The 21,515-nt window shown below is 40.6% G+C and overlaps 1 protein-coding gene across 6 annotated transcripts in view; it reads right to left on the reverse strand.

The window, feature by feature from the left end:
- Positions 1-21,515, reverse strand: part of MARCHF3 (membrane associated ring-CH-type finger 3) — a 73,959-nt gene that overhangs the window by 18,085 nt on the left and 34,359 nt on the right. For 2 of the 6 annotated variants that reach the window (XM_065663321.1, XM_065663322.1), the window contains 2 exons: positions 4,537-4,735; positions 2,289-2,661 (listed from right to left, as the gene is read on the reverse strand). In XM_065663321.1, the coding sequence (XP_065519393.1) occupies positions 2,289-2,661; positions 4,537-4,712 (549 nt within the window). In that variant the 5' untranslated portion in view covers positions 4,713-4,735. Of the gene's footprint in view, positions 1-2,288; positions 2,662-4,536; positions 4,736-4,885; positions 4,924-7,515; positions 7,619-21,515 lie in introns of those variants that run through there. The other 4 variants (XM_065663323.1, XM_065663326.1, XM_065663325.1 and 1 more) reach the window with 4 other exon arrangements.

The raw sequence follows: 21,515 nt of genomic DNA on the forward strand, positions 1-21,515 counted from the left end.
AAATGCAGTGGTAAACTCATCACCTCCACTGAAAGGACCGCTTACCACTTCCATTATCTAGTTCAGAGGAATCTTTGGAGAACTAATTCTCTCACTAAATGAAGAGAACTCTGACTTCACACACAAGTTGGAGTTAAAAGCAGGTGGCTGCTCTGGCTTGTCCTTTGACCAAACATCACAGCAGGTTCTTGTGAAAGATTGTCCTACCATACCTGATGATAAACTTCCCTCCATGCCCTAATGCTCTAAGTAATGCAGAGAGACAGATAGGACAGTGCCTTTAGGACACTAAAAGCTTAGTGCTTTAGTGCTTTTTAGGATGTGGGAATCTGGAAACTTGTGCCTGCTTTTGTCATTCTTTGGGAAATTTTAGATTTGCTGTTATTATTTGCAGCAGGTTCTTTTTATTTCAAAGAACTGCCTATTAAATAAATACAAATTTAGGGCAAGCTTAAATTATAATAACAGAAATAAAAAACTTTGACTCGTGTCCTTCTGCTTTATTTGTCCGCTTGTGTACAAGTCATCTTAGTTACTCTTTGTCTCTGCTGCTCTCAACTTCAGAAGTACAGCTTCAATTCCCTTCTAAACTGAAAACATACTTGTGTAAGATCACAACAGTCTTGAAAAGAGTAACCTGCTTTTTCTTTTATTACTTTTTGTGCAACTGCATATAATAGTTGATTACTGTACTAAAATATTGTGGGTATAGTAGCTGAGAAGCAGGAAAAGATTAGGTAATAAAGAGAAAAACATCAATTAACAATGTGTACTATGTTTCAGAAATGTTCTTGAACCTGGTTCTTATTAGTCCAGCTGAGCAAAAAAAAAGACAGCTTTTCATTATTATTGTTATTATTGTTGTTGCTACTATTTATTACTTCTTTTGCCAAAAATAAGCCTCACTTTATCAGTGAATGATCAAGAAACCAAACTCGCTAAGCCTCTGTAGGGTTAGCTTTGCTTTCAAGTTCTTCAGTGATCATTAGCTCTGAATAATATCATGCCCCATCTCTTTAAAGCAAGCCTATGCACAGCTATTGCAAAGGAACAGCTTGGAGAAGCTGGACTCTGAAATCAGACTGTGATAAAGAATCAGTCACAAAGATTTTGCTGCTTAGTCCCCAACTGCCTGAGAATCCTCAACAAACAGCAGCATTTCTGAAACCAGGACCAGCTTCCCGGAGGAGTTTGGAGTCCTGCTAGAAGCACCAAACAACAAGCAATCAAACACAGCTGGCCTAGGCTTGCTCTGGTTAGACTACAGCTTTTGTGCTAAATACTGTGTCATAAAAACAAAATACACATTCCTTAAGCCAGCATAAGCAGTTTTGGTAATCCTCAGTGAGAACTGCTCACCCCCTTTCTGTGTGGGCCTCTGACCCACTACCCAGCAGTCAGTTTTATCCTGTATCCTCTCATCTGTGAATAAAAGCAATAAAAAAAAATCTGTGAATAAAAGCTTATTTTTAATACCATATCTCCTTCTACCAGTTTGCTGCAGATCACAGGAGCAATGAGGCTGCACAGGAAAGACACACAGTCCTGAACCTAAACTTAGCATTTAAGTGCTTGTGTCACCAGCTGATACAAGAGATGCTTCTCATTACTTCTGAAAAATGTTATTATTTATAATTCACTTTGAATTCCAATATAAGCTACAATTTTTACAGTTTGATTTTTTTTTCAAATTAAAATAGGAGAGGCAAAAGATCATTAAGAGTGTAAAGATAGTGATCACCAAACCTGGCAAACTTTATGCAGCCACAAAGCCTCTATGGCTATCACAAACGGCATCACAAATGGCTAAACATGCCAGACACCAACTAAGAACTACTCCTTCTTGTGAGCTTAACATGGAAACTACCTTTCTAAGGTTCCTTGGTTTGTTACTGCTTCCTCAAAAGCAAGATGAAAATATATTCTTGACCTATATTTAATACTGATGCTTGTCTCACATTCCACAGACATTACTACTTACCTCTCTTCCATTCTCTCCCAAGCTGGCTGGTAGATCAGGAATATATTGAACACTGTTCCCCACACCTTCACTCAAGTTTACAGTGAAGCAAACCCATCAATCCCATTCTTCTCACTTGATTTGATTCACTTCAAAATAAGAGCTTTGTTATTTCTACCCTTTCCTTGACCTCTTGCCCTCATCATGCCAATCCCAAAACTCACAGCTTGCTTTGGCTTCGGCCAAAGGACTTTGTGATGCCTATATTGAAACAAATATGATTTGCACATTAAAGATAACATTTTGGGGACATGCCCCATGTACTGACCTCCACCAATGGCCTGTACTTGCGCTCCACTGCAAACCTGAAGTGGCAGAGCTCACAGTAGCTGGTGTTTGAAGACGTCAGCCAGCGCTCCAGGCAGCTGCGGTGAATGGTCCCCAATGTCCCTGTACATTTGCAAGGGGAAAGCAGGTCTTCCTGGCTGCTGCCCTCATGGCAGATCCTGCATATCGGCTGGTCATTAAATGGGCTGCTGAAGGAGGAGGGAAAATTGTTGTGATCTACCCTCTCTCTCTGCATGTCACAAATTAACAACTGGGACACATGTGCAGCTTGCGAACTTTGTTCTGCAGTTGGTACACCAAGCTGCTGGCTGATGGTTGCAGGCACTTCGATATTCTTGTTTAAAATATCTCTTCTGTTGTGGGGGGAAAGTAGAGAGGGAGAGTGAAAAACATCAGAGTGGCAAGTTAAAGACAGACGACCAAGGGTTTCTGTACCTTTGTATTTTCCACCTCTTCACAGTGCAGCAGTGCAGCCACTCCAAGGAATCTCTAAATACATCACAGAAGTTTTAAGCCTGCCTCAGCTGGTCCCCTCTTATGCCAGCGATGATCTATTCCATCCCTTCTGAGCTACAAAGCAATCTCTTATGCTAGTAATGATCCCCTGACCTACAGTGTAAGCTGTTTTTAGTAATCAACAGCAAAGGAGTACTGGACTTGAAACAACAGCACAACTTGCCCTGCAGTGGTCTGAAAGCAGGGCCACAACTTTGGCCAGGTGTGTGCAGGCATGAAGTTCTTGCTCCTGGGGAAGGTTTCCCTCTCTCTGGGACAACATCTCACAAGCAGCCCAAGAAGCACTGAAAAGTAGGACTGTGCCAAACACATCTCTCCCTCATTGCTGCCTGTGCCTATTTCTCCTGCACTGCCCCTCCAAAGCACCCACTTTCCTGGTGGTGGGATGCTAATGTTCAAAGGAGATGGGTGCTCCTCCTGACAGTGAAAACATAAGGACTCTGATGAGTCTCAATTTTACAGAGGATTTTTTTCTGAAAGGAAGGTAGCACATGGCTTCCCAGGGTGCTCAGACTCAGGGCATCAGGAGGAAAGCAGGAGCAGGCTGCAAGCACCAGTGCTGCTGGACCATGGACTTCTCTGCAGCTTGAACTCAGCCCCGACTGCCAAGGCTGAGACTGAGATCTTAGAAACAACCTGCCCTACCACACACACCAGATAAGGTGATCTCAGAGAAGCAGGTTTTATCACTGGCACTGACAAAACCTCATTAGCAAGTAGTGTATGGTGGCACACAGCTGTTCCCTCTGTCCCTCTTCTGGCTCTTTGCAGGATGCCCCAGCTAGACCTCACTCAGGTGTAACTGCAGGGAAGTCCAAAGAAGCCAGCCTGTCCCTTTCAACCTGCCTGGTAAAACAGTAAGAAGTTATGCTCCACACTCTGCACACACATCTGAGCTGTGCGAAATGGTCAAGTTTTAAAAGAGTTGCTATAATTCACGGGGAAAAGACAGCCTTTCAGATGTCACATCACACATGCAGCAGTTGTTACTAATCTCACCCTTCACATGAGTGCAGTGAACTGAATTGTATTATTATTATTTGCTGTTTTGTGAAAATTGAGGGCTACTTTAAGACCCATGCAGTCTTTCCAGCCTGCTACCAGTGAAACGGAACTTAATTCTGACCCAAGTATTAAATCTGCATATGGCCAACCTCTTAAGCATCCTCTTTCTTGCTTCTGATGAAAACAAAGCTAACCCAAAGTAGGTTTTCAAAGGGTATAGTTTCAGTGTATATTTCACCACTGAAATCTGCCATTCTAAATGGCAACAGCTGAATCACTTGCAATGGCTGAAGAAGCAACACTTGTGTGTGCACCTCTGCTAGAAATAGCTTGTCTGTCTGCTAAACACACTGGCTTAGGAAGTGTGAAGGAAACTTGCCGCGAAAGTGCTGGCAGCATCACGCAGGCTAAACACAGCATCCCATGCCAGCCAGCACCTGATGGAGCCTCCCACTATCTATCAGGGCAAATTACTGCAGCTGGCACACTTGAGCAGCATCATCCCTAGACAGCTTGCTTCCATATTCTTCACCAAGTGTAATGGTGAGGATTTAATTATATATGCAGCACAATCATTATAAAGTTAGGATAAGGATTTAATTACAAGTGTACCATGGTAAGCCCTCATGAAGCACATCACCACATCTCCCCGTCAAGTGCCTGTGTGAGCCCATGAAGGAAAGGGTTTCGTGGCACCCCCCACATACCTCTGTGTGGTGAGGGTCCGCATGACAGAGGAGAGCAGCTGCCCATCCTTGGCGGACACCAGTGTGACATGCTCCGGGCAGCCACTGCCACTGGCTCTGGTCTTACTGGTGGGTGCTGGAGAGTACAGGTGCTCTGCTGGGACTCCTGGCAGGTATCTGCTGCGGTTCATCCTCATGGTGGTGGGCAGTGGGTCCCCATCTACAAAAGAGAGAGTAGACGGCAGTAAGACAGAGGCAGAGAGTACATCCTTCCCTGTCTGCAACTCTTCCACACTGATCAATACCAGGTGTGAGATATAACATGTCCCCTCCCTGGCCCAGCCCTCCAAACCGCCACAGGGAAGCTCACAGCGTGATGTGTTGTGGAAAAACAGCAACCCAGGGCTCTGTGCTCCTTCTTTTTTTTTGTTCTCTGCGGACTCCTGAAGTTATGAGTGATAAATGGAAAGACTGAACCGCTTTGTCTCTTCTTCCTCCAAATACTACAAAGGAATATACAATCTTCGCATTGTGTGCTTTTAAACTTAAAGACTGCCCCTGTCCATCAATGTTATCACAGGAGAAAATGACCGATGAGCTCCAAATCCCCTGAGAAAACACTCCACTGCTGCTAAGTGCCTTCCATCACCAACTCACGCAGAGCACAGACCTGACAAATAATCCCATATAGGGCTTTTGTCACATAGACCTGCTTAATGACAGCCTGTGTGCAGTAATAATTTATGACACAAGGTGAGGTAGAAATCATAGCTTCCCTGTGTCTTTCGTCTCTTCTTCGCTTTTTCTTCCATCACTTGAAGTGTATTTTGTATGATGCTTTTAACTGTGGTAATTGGAAAGCAAAGGTTATGCTGACAACCTGAAAGAGCCTGGAAACGTAAATTCTTGATACCTTTGTGTGATGCTCTTTGGTGGGCGCACCTGTTGGTGAAAGGAGGCTGTGTGGCTCAACAGGCAGAACACCGGCCCGTGTGCCTGTAAGCTTGTTCTCCAGGTTTGTTACTGACAGCATACATACAGGCTGGATTAATCCCTCTGCAAAAGGGGAAAGACTTCCTAGCATGACTTGAGACACTTGCCTACAGTCACAGGTAAATGTTACAGGTTACTACTGTGGTAGTCACAAGGCAAAGTCAGGCATATCTGTCTGCCCTGCACTTAACCCTCAAGAGAAAGCATTTTGCATCAGACACCATTGTCACTTGTGTAGTACCAGTACAGCAGCAGAAATCTTGTAATTTGATTTCATTGGATTTCAGCAAATGGTAGTGCTAATTTTCAGAAGTATCCTGAATGGATGGATGTCTTTCTTTGCCAGTCAGGTTTTTGTAGCATGTGAAGATGCGAGGAGGATGCTGTACCACAAACATGCAAGCTTTTGCATAGGGACTTATATTCTTAGAGAGGCATCTAAAATAGGAAAATGCTTGCAAAGTGTTTGTTTTACAGGACTGCTTAAGCTATGTCAGACCACACATACCCCAGAGAGCAAACTGGAGGCTGATAAGACAGCTTACAGGGGAAATCAGACTGGCCTTCATTTACAATGAAAATGAAGCAAATGGCTGATTTAAAAACCATTAACACATAAAAGATGCAGGGTTTTTAAGAGAATAAGAGCCACGGACTCTCCAAGGAGACCATGGTATCAGCAACATTTTAGTTTTAAAATCCATGCTGAGACTGTTTAATAAGAATATTCAGCAGTAGAGTAGCTGCTTCATTAAACTTGAAAAGCTTAGGCAATACCATGCTTGCAGAATCATGCTACAGAATTATATATTTCTTTTATGGTTGTTTCACTGACCTCATTAAGTACAACAGTGGGTTTATTGTTGTGTACAGTGACCATCCAACCCTTTTACAAACGGATGCATCAGCCACTTGATGAGTTCAGAGCATTTGCTGAAGCACCAGATGATACAACTAAATGTAAAGCTTTAAAGCACATTAGAAATAATGTAGCTATATCCCAGCAATTATGTTAATTCAAATTTCTGCATACAGTACTGCATCGATATCCCACTTTGGCATACCACCAGCATATTTTCCTGATTTCAGAACATGCATTTTCATGCTAAACCAGTGTATGTGTATGAAAGTAATACAATTGTAGAATTAAATAATATGTGCATTAACACTGACCCCTGTGGTGAATAGTGAAGGTTAATTGTTCTGAGAAGCACAGAGATCCTATGCATATCTGAAGTCAAAGCTGACAATACCTGAAAGAGGTAGAAATCTGCCACAAATGTCTTAACAGAAGAGGAAAAACTGAAGATGAAAACCAAGAAGATGTGTTTACATAGTATTTAGGAAGAGATACAATATTAAATGGCGGAAGCCAGAATATCAACATTTATTTTGGGTGTTAGAAAATTCAGAGAAAAGTGGCTGAAATTGGCATGTTGGACATATGTTTGAAGAAATCTAGTAATTAGCACTGGGTTTTCTTCTGTATTACTACACCCACTCCTCTTACACATCTCTTGTCTAACCAAAATCTACTTTAAGACTGCCTAACTACTGTAATATTTAAATCAGATATTTTCCCTGTTCTAGTTTTTTTGTTTTGTTTTGTTTTTTTTTTTACTTTGCCCTTGGTACCAGTCTCTGACTCCCTCTTCTCATCTCCATGATGTGAGATCTTGTGATGGCAGGTGGCAAAGACTGTCTTTTAGAGTGACTCTCCAATTTCAGCATTGATATGTATAAGCACTCCAGCAATCACTGATCAGTATATAGTTCTTGGTATATTTCTTCTATTTCCTTTTGCAATTACTTCAATCAGCTATACAAAAAAATCTTATTTTCAAGGTTGTTTAATGATCCTAAATTGAAAAATCCTGAAATAAGTGAAAATCTTTTTTAGTGTGCAACATATATATATGCCAGTTTATATATCTATCTCTATGTAAATAGATGCGGGTTTATGGGTACCAGAGTAAAAATAAAGACTGCATGTATTTTTTTTTGTACCATAAGTCTGGGGAAGAGGGGGAAGTTCTTAAAATTCTCAAAGCTGTTCTTTGTCCTCAGAAATTTCAAATTCCTGGCTGGAAAGAGGTCAGTACAGGTTTTCCTGATGGGAAGAAGAGCATTTTATTAGTCATTGATTAGATTGTCCTGGTTGTGATTTACTCCTTCCACTTCATCCACTGGCTTACGGAGTAAATATCCCCCACTGAGCACTGAAAAGTCTCACATATGTTCCTGTTACTCTTGCATTCAGTATGCTGGCTTAAAGACATGAAAAAGCGCAAGTCTCAAAATAATAGCTCTACTCCCTTGTTAAATTTATACAGTTACAGATACAGACGATCACAGTAGTTTGTGGATATTTACGCTATTTCCTCAAAAACCCCAAAGGCATTATATACAGAGTTAGTAAATTCAACCTAGCTGTCACTGTGAAGCATGAAACTACAGGACAGAAAGACATACAGCGTACTCAAGCAACTTATTTGAGGCCATAGTAGAGCTGGGTAGAAGATTCAAGTGCAACCTATATCCTTTGCTACATAATAATATATAGAATAGATATATATAGAATATATAGAATAGCTAGATGCTATTCTAGCAAATGTTAGGGATAATTTATGCTCCTTTTTCTCTCCTGATCTAATGGCTGCTATGGTCAGTGTTAAAATCTAAGTCAGCATCATCTGATTGTTTTGCCTCTCCCTGCCATCTCCCCCCTGCTTCATTTTTTAAATAATTCCCAAGTCCAAATTGCTTTCTAGGGCTTCTCTAGTTATTAAGAGGTATCTGAAAGTATTTCTTTTATTCTTGACATTATGAGTGTATGCACATATTTTTGAAAGGGGGCTTAGCCCCACAAACACACGCCTCCAAACACAATCTTTGTTTCAAAGACAAGCTACTTCTTGGCTTAGTCAACTGCTGATTATTACTAACAATACATCCCCACTCAGCTCAAAACACATTACTCTATATGTTGCAAGGCATTTATAGCACATCTTCTTTCCCATGCTTGTATTTCTTTTTAAAGGATATTTTTTAAAGATAACTTCTTTATCAACAGAAACCATGCGACTCAACAAATGCTAGTGAGCAAGGCACTGCTATTCTTGTTGAATTACACTCAAATATGAGATGCTAAAAACTAGCATTACTGTCCTGAAAAGGAATTTAATGAAGAAATCATCTATCTACACTTACAACAAGCACCTACAACTGGAATCCTTGTTGCAGTCTCTCCTATTGTGCAAGAACTGACCTCGTTTCTTCAACCCATAAAGCACCATCATGCTGATGAGTTACATTATCACAGTGGACTTTTTTAATCAGTGGCACTTTTCTGATGAAGCTGTGAATGGCTTAGATTTGCATGAGACAAAAAGATCTAATGTTTCAAGCAGAGGACTGGAAAAGTTAAACAAATATTCATGTAGAGATTGCCTGTGAATTGCTTGCTTTTCCTCTTTTTTTAGCATCTTTTTTAAGAATAGCACATATTGTATTTCTCATAGTCATGTAGTTTCAAACTTGAAATCCATTCACCTTTCTTATTCAATGTTCCCATGAGTCAACCTATTACTTTCAAGAAATGCAACTCAAGCATGGATCTATCAGCTTCAAGGCTTAAAAAAGAGCATGAAAAAACACCACCTTCCCATCTGGAGACATTTTCCTAAGAAATACTGTATTAAAAAAAAAAAACCAGCCATTATTTAAAAAAAGTTTGGACTGTATTTTTGTTTCCTATTTATGTACTTTCATATGCCAGAAGAATATTGCACTTTCCACTCTTAACCACAGCCCACTGGCCAAGCTTGAAATTACAATCCAGTATCAAGATCAAGTAGAAATGGCAAACTAGTTTCCCCTCAGACTTCATTTATTACTTTAGCAGTTTGGCCCCAGTGACTTGTGTGCATAGACAGAGCTTTACTTCAGGCCAGGTAAGCAGATTTGGAGCACAGATACAAATCTGCATCATGCTGCAATCTGGAAGAACAGTAGAACACCTTGTGGAGAAACACCTTTATTTCTTCTATCAATCCTAGTTAATTACCCAGAATGCAAATTGTTGCATTCTATGTAATGACAAATTACTAGTTTCAAAAGCTGTCTGTAATACAGTTATCAGAGGCTATGTTGAAAAGGTGTTTTTACTGCCTTCAAACCCATCAGACAAGAATTACAGTGTATATTATGCTTTGTTTTTCGAAATGGAGATCAGGAACTCATCTTTCTCTAACTGAGGTTTAGACAGTATTTTTATGCCATCCTGCCTCTTAAGACTTTATTTATTTTAGTAGTTTCTTAATATACAAGTTGTTTGTCTTCCAGTTATCCTGACTGCATGATCCTCACTGAGATAAACCACCATGCTCAGAAGGCCTCTGCTTTAACTGAACTACTATTTGGGGTTTAGTTACAGCAGGACAGAAGTCAAGACTGGCTGGCAAACCTCTGTGAGAAGCTAAATACTTAGGCAGTTAAGTTAGTTAAGCTAGTTGTGACTAAGCCCCTCCTACTGCAGCTACGTTAGGATGCTCCAGAGACTAAAACAGACGTTGAAAGTGACTGGATGGCTTGCTGCTTTGTCTCTCAGCTTCATCTTCACACTGAAAAATGCAGAAGAAGAACCAAAATTCTCAACTCCAGAGGACTGTGAAACTTGTGGAAATTTTTTTACCTATTAAGAAATGATGCAGGGTATGGAAAAGATGGAAAGGCCAGAATTTCTCAAAAATTTTTCAAAAAATTTCTCCAAAAGAGATAGACACTCTGGAGTGCATGAAACTCTTATTTTAGTAACTCTTATTACAATCATGAAGTTTTCTGTGCATCACTTCCAAGGCATTCATAGCTGGGATTGTTTTAAATGTTTCTTGACTTCTCCCTCCACCGTCAGCCACACAGAGCTGTATGGGTCCCCTCCTGGTGGCCATACCCCATCGCTTCTGCATCTGTCTCCCCAAGAGAAGGGAGCTCTCCGCTCATCAGGTACTCTTACTTTTTTCTATGGATGGATTTTTTCATGAACATGTGTGGACCAGGGTTATTCTCTGCAGCTAGACTTTATAGCAGCTAAGACCAGAAATTATAATAGAAAATGGCATCCCTCCTGCAGTCTTAGCAGACATAAGGATGAGTACAGTTAGTACACTTGCTCTGTGTGTTGAAAAAATGAAGAAAATGAAAGGTATGGTAGCTTTCAGAAGAAAATATCTTAACGCCAAAAGCAGTGCATGTAAGTCCCTTAAGTACTCCATAGTAAAAACATAATTTCTGGAACTTGAGACGATTAAATAATTCCTACATCTGATACTCACATGTGGCTTAGTATATAGGAGGACATAAGATGCTGCCTAACTTGTTCACTATGGAGATGCAAAGCGCTCACTGGCATCAAGCCATCAGCGAGAAAGGCAGAGGGGAACCACTACCACGTCACAGCAGTTCTGAGACACGATGACAAGAAAAAGATGTTCAACATTCTTGCGAAAAATCCCTACAACCTGGTCACAGAATCATAGAATCATAGAATGGTTTGTGTTGGAAGGGACCTTAAAGCTCATCTAGTTCCAAAACCCTGCCATGGGCAGGGACATCTTCCGCTAGACCTGGTTGCTCAAAGGCCCATCCAACCTGGCCTTGAACACTACCAGAGATGGGGCAGACACAACTTCCCTGGGCAACCTGTTCTCAAAGGTGTTTCAGTACCTTCACAATAAAGAACTTCTTCCTAGTGTCTGATTTAAATCTCCTCTCTGTCAGTTTCAAACCATTACCCCTCGTCCTATCACTATTTGCCCTTGTAAAAAGTCCCTTTCCAGGTTTTTTCACACCCCTTCTAGGTAATGAAAAGCTGCTGTAAGGTCTCCCTGAGCCTTCTCTTCTCCAGGCTGACCAAGCCCAAAGGTCAGCAAATGGGTGACTCTCTACTTCCCAGGAGAAAGTCTGCTACTACTATCATAGAATCATAGAATCATAGAAGAGTTAGGGTTGGAAAAAACCTTAAGATCATTTAGTTCCAACCCCCCTGCCATGGGCAGGGATGCCTCACACTAGACCATGTCACTTAAGGCTCTGTCCGGCCTGGCCTTCCAACTGCCAGGGATGGAGAATTTACCACTTCTTTAGGCAAACCCAAACCCATTGCCTTTTTCAACTGTTCTGGTTTTTATACAGGGAGCACATTGGGCTGCCTTGGCTCCAGCATCTCTCCTGATGTGACAGGTCTTTCTCTTTTAGTCTGCAGAGCAATGAAGTGGTTCTGCACCTCAGGCACTGGGGGGCACTGGGGGAAGCCACTTCCTCCTGCAGGTCCTTGCTGTTGCAAGCTTCCATGCTTCTGCATTATTAGCCCCCTCCCTTCTGTGTGTGTCAGCAGGGGAGATTTTGGCTGTTTGGCTGTGGGTTCACTGAAGCCTGCACTACAAACCAGCTGTCTAACTCCTTCTCCGCTTCCCTGATGTTACACAGCCACCTCACTGCCTCCTGCAACTTTGCCAGCAGCCGCTGCACAGGCTCCTCCACCTTGGCACACACAGGAAAAAGGTCCAGGCACTGGTCAACAGCATTCGGTTTGTAACAACTACCCCACCACCACCATGGAACCCTTCCAAGGAGCTGAGGACAACAGAACACTGAAGTAAGCGGATGTAATACTTGTTTGCCAGTTAAGGAGAGTAGTAACTTTACACTCCTTGCAAGATTTCACTTTAAAGCATGTCAGCGTACAGAAAGTAGTGCATTACCAAACCTCACTGATAATAGGCAATTTTAGTTTGGCTGTTTCAGTCCACAGTTTCATAATTTTTCATGCTGTGGATGGCATTTTCTGCTCAGCTGCTCTGACTGCAGAGAGCTCCAGGGCCTCTTAAAAATTACCATGCAGTAGGCTGTATGTAAAGTGTAATTTTATAAACATGCACACCAAAGAACTGAGTGCTAGTCCGAGACAGTAGCACAAAGCAGGTCAGCATGAATAGCCCTGAAGAGTTTCCCATGCATTTAAAAAATCACTGCCCACTCAAATCAATGCATTTTTTTGTTAAGTACTGAACCTCAAACCTCTTTTCCTGAGAGCAACAGCCTACTTTTTTTGGTACCATGGACTTTAATAAATTGGTTTATATGCCTGCACAGACACTAACTTAAGTATTTTGCTTAGATTTTTCTTCTTGTGTTGGTTGTCAAAGTGGAAGATGCCACATGATAATATATACCATAAGTACTTTTGCTGGTATCATTTTAAGTCTTGCATAATAACAAAAATCACAAGATGCAAATACAGTTTACAAGTGAACTGGAAGGTAATGACAGTTCATTTCAAAGTATAAAGAAAGGCATAAATTTTCTTTTCTAGTTTTAATCTTTTCTAGTGGAAATGTCTTTCCTCATAGAATGGTTTGGGTTGGAAGGGACTTTAAAGATCATTTAGCTCCAAACCCCTTACCATAGCAGTTACAATTCAAGACCTGTTTTTCCTAGAAGGCGTTTTGGATTACTAGACAAACAGGAGGAAGTCATGATTCAGCGTATGAATGGTGCTGCCAACAGACTCCTGAGCTGAACAAGCTGCTTCCAGGTTCCCTGGAGTAATTTGGCCTGCAGAAAACCAGTATGTCCACAACTGCCCTTTGCGTGAATGGGCTCCTTGGGCCTACAGAACCTGGTACAACACAGCCATGAATAAAACAGCCTAATGTGCTTAATTGTACCCTTACCAAGCATAATCTGGTAAATAAATGAATGTTTCTGTATATGCTGCAAATCTTGCATTTGCAAATTCCTGGCAATTGGTTGGTATTGTGAGCCAGACTCCCAGAATAACCACTTAATCTACACTTGCTTATATCATGAATTGGACGTACGCACAAGATCTGCTCAAGCATGTCTTTCTCCCTGCCTACCCAGGACTCCTGTTACTCTGTTCCTATTACATCCAGCCGTTGTGGCTTCAACTCCAGATGCTATTTGCTCACACAGTCTCTTCTGGTCTAAGGGTCCCATGAATGCACAGCTCCCTGGGACAGACATACACCAGCTTTCCAATGGTGGGCAACATACTATCCCTGTGCATTGTGCCTGAGGCATCAGGGAAGGAGGACAGGAGTGAGAGCGGCAGAGGTTAGTCCAGAATGGGGTACTAAAGATATGCTGCTCCAAGATAACCACCCTCCGTGTGGAAGGATGTAGGAGTTTTGCTGGCAGTCATGAGTGGAGGAGTCAAAATTATTAGGTATTTTCCAGCTTCTTTCTCCAAGTTCTATGTTCTGAAGAGTGGCAATCTTTTATCAGAAATCCTGGCTTTTGCTATTTCCAATAGCAGCAGTTTTAACCTAATCAGTCAGTGCCTCTTGACTCTGTCTGACCTGTCTTTTATTTAGATCCTTCATTTCTGGTGCTTGTTTTATTAGAAAAAGCATAATCGAAGAGTGTGGTATGCTTCTTCCACACAGCACGCCTCATAGTGCACTCCGGGATTCACACTACATCTGCACACTTTGGTGCAGGTAAGTGCACCAAAGAAATGTAACAGAAATTATGCTTACTACACCCTGATGTTTTATAGCTAACTACCTTTTCAGCATAAAGTAAGGACCAAGACCAAGCAAAGACCAATGTCTTTGTCAAATGCAAAGTCTTAAGTCTTTCTTAAACACAAATTCTAAAGAGAAAAAGTCAACTCAGACCCAATCCAGATGTACTGCATTTGACAGAAATGTCATTATTGACATCTCACAGCTTTATATTGGACTCAAAGTCACTGTTCAACAGCTGTAGGCTGAAGCTCAGGGGAAAATGCACAAACTTAAATCTTCATGTGCTCCCAAGGCCATATTTTCCCCAGGGACCATTCAAAAATAGCTCTCACCATTTCCACTGCAAGGCTAAAAGGAGGGCTGCTAACATCTTATGAATTATAGTCCTGTCCCACACAATAAATCCCTAACTGTGCATCATTTTCCACTCACACAGGCAGACATCAGCTGAATTCAACTGTTTGATTATTCCTGAACAGGTGAAGTTAAACTAAAATTACCTGCTTAAACTACAAATGGTGTAAATAACTTCATGTCTGGGGTTTTGTAATGAATTCCTGTTTGTGTAAAACTCGTGTAACTGAATTCTTTGACAAACAGGAGCAGTTTGTAAACCTGTGGTTTTACATGGCTTATGGTGCTCCAGCCCACATACACCTTGAGCAGAACTAGGACTGCGTAACTACTCAGTGCAACTGCATGACAGAGAACACAGACAGCACTGGCTGGTGATGGAGGCAAAAGTCTGAAAACTGCAGGGCAAAGAGAGCCAGAGATGAAAACCGAAATGTTTTTCATTATTAAAGGGGACTATTTGGAGAAATACAGTCACACCATTTCCTCACATACCTTAACTAAAATGCTAATTCTTCTGTTCATTGTTGCTAAGCTAATTATTTGCCTACTTTTAGTGTACTTGATTCTTCTAGCCTTCACAATCAAGACTCGAATATGATAATTTCTATTCAAACATCTTCAAATATCTCATTAAAAACATTTATAGTCCTCACCACTTATGGAAAAACATGTGGATACATGAAAGTTAAAAAATACACTAAAACCACCCTCAAATTAAAATAAGTAGAAAAATAAAAATATTTCTGGATTTGACAGCTTTAAGTTCTAGAGTTTAGCAATATTGGCTATGTCAGTCTTACACTTGCTAACAGAAACTTCATTACAAGCTCAACAAGTATGACTTCTCTTTAAGATTTCAGTTTTGAAACAGAGAAACAAAGATTATCTTACCCTGAATATCTCTTTTTGATGCAAAGTAATTTAACCTTAAATCATTCAGATACCTACATTTTTTTTTCCTTAGCCTTTATCTGAATAAATATTTAATATTAACATTTACTTCCTGTATGGAGCACTTCTCTCCTTATGTGATGCATCCCGAACATCTTTCTCTGGGAAGCCTTCCATTAGTATTCTATGAAGTGTAACTGCATTGGTAAATAAACCATCTGGAACTGTGTATTAAAAGTCTTTGTGTATTAAGTACAACAGAAACTTAAGTTGAAGGAAGGGAAGGTTTCTACCTCTTCTTCTCTAGATGCTGTGTCAGTACTGCAATGCGACTGCAGGCTCCTTGGGGTAGATTCAAGTTTTCTAATGCTTTATTTAGCAATGAATCAGCTGATGATACTTTGTTAATACATGAAACTTAGCTTGTAAGTGATGCTTTGCAAAGCATGCCCCAAACAAACATATTTATATGTAAAACGTATGGTTTCTTTTACTCCAAGACTATGTGGTCATCCCATGTGTTTCCAAAGGTGCCACCTAACAAGCCCTTCTTCTTCACTGAAGAGAATTTACTTTGTATTATTTTATCTTTAGTGTTTTAGTTGACAGTAGTTGAGCTTTCGATGTCTACTGACAAAGGGATTAGTCTTCCAAAGAACTGTTAAAAAAAAAAAAAAAGATAACATTTTTAAAGGTAAAATTACCCAAAATTCAGTTTTTTTCCTTTTCTTTTTTCTCTTTTTACCCTGCAGACAAAAGCAGCTAAAAATAATCTCACTGCATTTTCTTCCACACAGGAAGACATGCTAATATGAGAACAGAAAGAGTTTATTTTTCTCAGCAGGAGCAAAATATAGACTGGTTTTCTACAATGTTTACATAAAGATTTCTCTCTGAACCTGAATTCTAGGGGGAAAGAGTCTTTCATCAAACTACAAGACTTGCACTGTAAAAATCATTCCAGATGTGACAAGCACATTGGAATACTGCCAGTTAATTATAAACAGGGATAGTTTCCTACTCTAACTGGTTTTACATGCATATGTGTTGAGCTGTGTAAAACTGTGCAACCAAGACCAGACAGTCCCATTCCTTTTTCCAGCAATAAGTACACCAAGAATGCTTTTAGTCATTGTCAAATGAACTTGGCACTGGTCATACAAATCAAACCTGACATGCACACCTGGAAATGAAAAATGATTGCTGTAACAAAGCATAGAATTTCCAATTTCTAGTCAGTAATTTTCAAGCAAATTACTGAAATGTTGCACTACTGAATCAAACCCGCAAGACAGAACTAAATCAAAATGACATAGGTAAAATCTGTCTGAACAACTTTATTCTCATTATCCAAATCCAGAAGAAATATAAACAAGAAAAATAATAAGGACAAGATTAGTGAAGGAGGTGTTAGCTTTAATACTATGAGAAATACAGACAATGAAAGTTTGGAGCAAGTTGTGATTTTAGTCTCTGTGTTATTGTGACTTCTGCACTGAAATCAGCCAAGAGATGCAGATTTTCTTACGTGCCCATAATGAGCTTGGTACAGGACTGCGACAGTGAAACAGCTTGTTGGTGACATCTCAGTTTGTCCCAGTGCTGTTAGACTTTTGCAACAGTTAAATTAACTGTTGTCTAAGTTGTACCATTGCCATCTATTTCTTCAGGGACTACACATATGGTATAGTTTACCTGTACCACTACATAGAGCCACTACATAGCTCTCTCAACTTGTGAAATTCCCAGCTAGCCATCATAGACAGATTCTGGTCCCCTATCACTAAGATAACATCAGTTGTGATGTTCATCTAACGTCTTCTACAGCTGCAGGAATTCTGAGTGGGGTCTAATCAGTCCAGGAAATTGTATCCAGCAAATCCCAGATCCTTCAGAAGAATATCTTATTTGCATCCTGGAAAATTGTAAAGTAAGAAATATGTAGTTGTCCATTTTCAATGGCCTTGAAAAAATTCTTTCAGGGCCTCTTTAATCAGGCTTCATGCTCATACTTCGCAGGAATACACCCCAGTTCACAATCATGAAAAATTTTACTTATACTACTTTGGCAAGAACAAGTTTAAAAAAAACAACACGTATCCACATCTAAAGAGACAACATTAATCAACTCACAGCAAATATTCAAACCCATAATCAATGTATACTGAACATGAATTCTTTCAAAGTTTACTTGTTGTTTAAAAGGTAACTTCCACTTCTCAAAGATGAAGAATGTCTGTCAGGCCTAATACATGTAGGGTCAGAGAGTGGTATTAGAGAGAAGTGGGTCACTATCTTGCTGGCAGCATGCTCTGGTATGGAATTCATCCTGCACGTGTAGATACGATGAAAGGACTCTGGCCAAATTCCGTAAGACGAAGCCTCATTAGGTCTGAGGATGTGATGATTATGATATTCCTCCAGCCATCCCTTTAAAGCAGTATCTTACTAAAGAGCCACTGATGTCTCGTCAAAACGTCTGCACATGTACTAGTTTGCATATCATAAAGCATCACTGACGGCATAGAAAGCATCCAGGAGTCTGGAAACACTAGAACTTGGCTGAACATTTTGGCTCTGTTGCAGGTGAACCTATATGAAATTAATTGCTGCCAAAGAGCAAAATGACTAAAAAGCTCCAAATTTTGCCTCAGGGGCTGCAAATTCTGGGGTTTCTGGAGAACCTGTGAACAGCTAGAAGTAAAAGCTAAGATAAAATCATTATCTGTCTTCAGCAATGCCTTATGCCAACCTACTTCACCCTCCAAAACATTATCCATTCTTGGAAAACAAGTATCTCAGGATTCTCATCTGTAGATCTCCAGCAGGACAAGATTCGCCCTCCTGTTCTTGCTTGCTGGTGAGTTAGATAAGCAGGGACAGAAGTTTAGGATGTGCTACTCCTATAACCTGTTGTTTTACTTCCGTCATTAACTTCCATTCTGCAACATAGAAGATGGAAAATTTTGTGGATCTCTGTTCACTTTACCTCTCTGAACAACTTATTTTCAGACAGCTCTACCCCACATTAAGACTGTGGAAATTTCTAAAAAGTATTAAATGACTGTCTTCTGTCGTGACACCTGTGGTCCAGTGACAATACACAGCAGTTGAGGAGAGTATAGCTAGAGATGATTACCAACGAAACCTAAAAATGAAAACCTTAAAATAGGCTAAACAATAGCCCTAGCCAGGTACTCTAGTTCTGTCTCTTCATCGATTCCCATTTATAGTCACATAGCCCACAGAACGTGAAGTTTGAGGATCTGGTTGAAGAAAACTGGATACTATTTCAAAGACTAAACAAGCATACCACATTTTCCATGAAAAGCACTTCCCTTGGTTCAATTAATGCTCAGGCTTAAGCTTTTAGAGCACTTTTAACTATAATCCAATCATGGTGAGCAAACAAATAGGATCAAATTAACTAGTTTCCAATTATATCTTCTTCTTTAGTACATGATGAGCACTAAATTATGCTTTGAGTGACAGAGAGAAAAGACGATTCTTCTTATCCCAGGAGGCTTTCAGGCAGAGACTTCCCAAACTCAGTAGTAAATTTATTACGCAAATGATTCTGCTGGTTCTGGCAACCAGCAGGCAGACTGGTTTTAGCATGGTGCTTCATTATCAGTTTAATGGCATCCCAAGGCTTATCAGACTGTCAGGTGAGAAAGGAATTACACCTTGTTAGAGGGAAGCACTGACAGAAATTTACTCATGAGGTACTGTCTCCCCTAGTTTTTCACTATCACTAGAATGACATTTTTTCACCCTGTGATTTGGATACGGAGGAGTCAATCATTTTCTGTTTCACATTAGGCTATCTCCATCACTTTTACCTTTCTTGTCTTTGACTACTGTATTTTTAAGTCATTGCTTCTGGGTCTTGATATATTTTCCATTTGTATTTTACACTAACATTGATCCTGGAGCAAAAAACCTGATCACTTTATGTATGAACATCTAGTGAATCATAGTGAATTTTTGTCTTATTGTTTCAAGACTGCCACATTGCCAAAGGTTAATTACATTTCCCTTACCACCTGGGCACTGTTCTCAGTCATACTTGTACTTGACTTTGTTCAATTTTCCACCAAAGGTATCCCCAGTGTTTTTGTTAGGAAACTTACATCCCCCCCAAACTCTTTGTCCTCTCCACCTCCTAGTTTATCTCTTACTACAGGTGTGGATGCAGAATGAATTTCTGGTATTGTATCATTCTATAAAATACATCTTAATGCTTTCGACATACTTGTCTTCGTATCATCCTCCAGGTGCACAGTTTATTTGTAACCCTAACAAAGAACATTAATTCAAAACAGTCAAAGTCTTGTTCAAACCCCTCCTCAGTGCAGCTCTTCTCCAAATCTGAATAGTCCCATCCTTGCAGTAATCAAAACACATATGTGCATCTAATGTTTGACAGATCTGCCCTTTCTGACAGTCAGTATCTGTATCATTCACATTACATTTCTGGCTGCAGATACAGCCAGTGGTCGGACTAATTATGGATAGGTATTTGTGACTAAGTGTTCCCAAAAACTAAACTGAGATTATTTGTCTCACTGCATATAGCCATCACCTTACAAGTGCCAAGCAGAACTGAAAAATGAAAAACAGAGGTAGAAAATTCCCTGTCTCAGCCCAAAACAATGAACAATCTTGGCCCCTGCACAGCTCAGGGGTCTTGTTGAAAGCAAAACGGCAGGAGCAACTCAATGAAAGCAACTAATTGCAACAGGCCAGTGTGGTGAGGGGAGTCCAGATGGAGGTGAATTCGACCTGTTTAAATTTTTTGTCCAAATGTAAGGCAATAACTGACTCATCACCATTTGAGTCTTCGGGGAGGCAAAACAAAGATGTACCAGCTTATACTCCTGAACATGTTGTGCTCCTAACCGAGTGTGAACAAGCAAACAGTGAGGGTCTGTCAACTACCACCTATATGAGCTTGGATGAAGATATCCTTGTATCATCTGGCTTGAACACATAGACTACACAAAATGTCAAATCCCATGGCAAAACTCAAGCTATGGTCACTTAAGTTTGTAATGTTTCACTATTCCCCTTTGATTTAGTCAGTAGAGGCTTTGAAATTGAACTAGCCAAACCAAACTCTATCTGAAACCTGTAAAATGGCTGGAATACAGACAAGTGGGTGAAAGAGCAGGAGCAAACAGGCAAGCATAACCTGCACATGTATAAAGTCTCTCAAAGGACTGAGAGAGTTGGCTCTTAGTTTCTAGACCTCAATGGTAACAAGGCATGATTGCAACAGTGGTGTCAGTGAAGAACTGGTTCTTCCTGGATGCACTTTTTGCAGCTCCTGTAAATGATCGCCATTCATAAGGGTAGCACCTGAATGGCGGGCAGTCAAACAACAATTAGGAATTGACTACGCTGTAGGTCACAGCTGAAAGCCCACACTAGCCTTGCAGCTGCCAACTACTTCCAGCCCAATATGCATCCCTAAAAGCAGGATTACTAGACCTCTGCAACACAACCCTATAGTCACTATGAGTGACCAACCAACCATTCCTGTGTAATGAAGGCAGCTTACAGCTAGGAAGTTAGCTTTAAGGGCTTTATTATAGACAAGTTTCTCCTGTGCTATTGAAAATACTTTGATCTCTCAGGTTTTAGCACAGCCTAGGGTTAAGGGAACCTATCCTTTTATCCTGCAATTGAGCTGCATCAACTGAAATGTTATAGGTGCATGTAGGAGGAAATTAAGAAGGGGAAGATTAGCTACCACATTCATCTTCCTGTCCGCCTTGGCATGGACCCATGAAGTAAGTCAGAGAAACTACAACTTCAGCAGTCATGAAAAAGTGGCTCTGAATTTTGCTCGAAGAGGAAAAGAAGGGGGTAGGATTCAATTTCCAGCCTCTTAAAATTTCATCACCTTCAGGGGCTGGTCCTAAAAAACAGAGCTTATTCTCTGTCATATAAATACTCCCTCCCATTCACACTAACTAATTCTTCCCCTGGTGCACCAGTCTCCTTCAGACATGATTTAAGTTGTCGCACTACAAACTTATTTCTTGCGCATGCTTTAGAAAGGGAGTCTCATACAAAACATGCTATGTGATGGCCACAAGTCTGTCCCGAAGTCAAGGTCCCCAGGTATGCCAGGCTCTAGGCTGGCTCCTTAGCTCTGGGCAGCAGCCTGCGCAGAGGTCTGGGATCTAGTCAATGCTCAGC

The sequence above is a fragment of the Lathamus discolor genome, chromosome Z (assembly GCF_037157495.1).
Source record: "Lathamus discolor isolate bLatDis1 chromosome Z, bLatDis1.hap1, whole genome shotgun sequence".
In the NCBI taxonomy this organism is placed as follows: domain Eukaryota; kingdom Metazoa; phylum Chordata; class Aves; order Psittaciformes; family Psittacidae; genus Lathamus; species Lathamus discolor.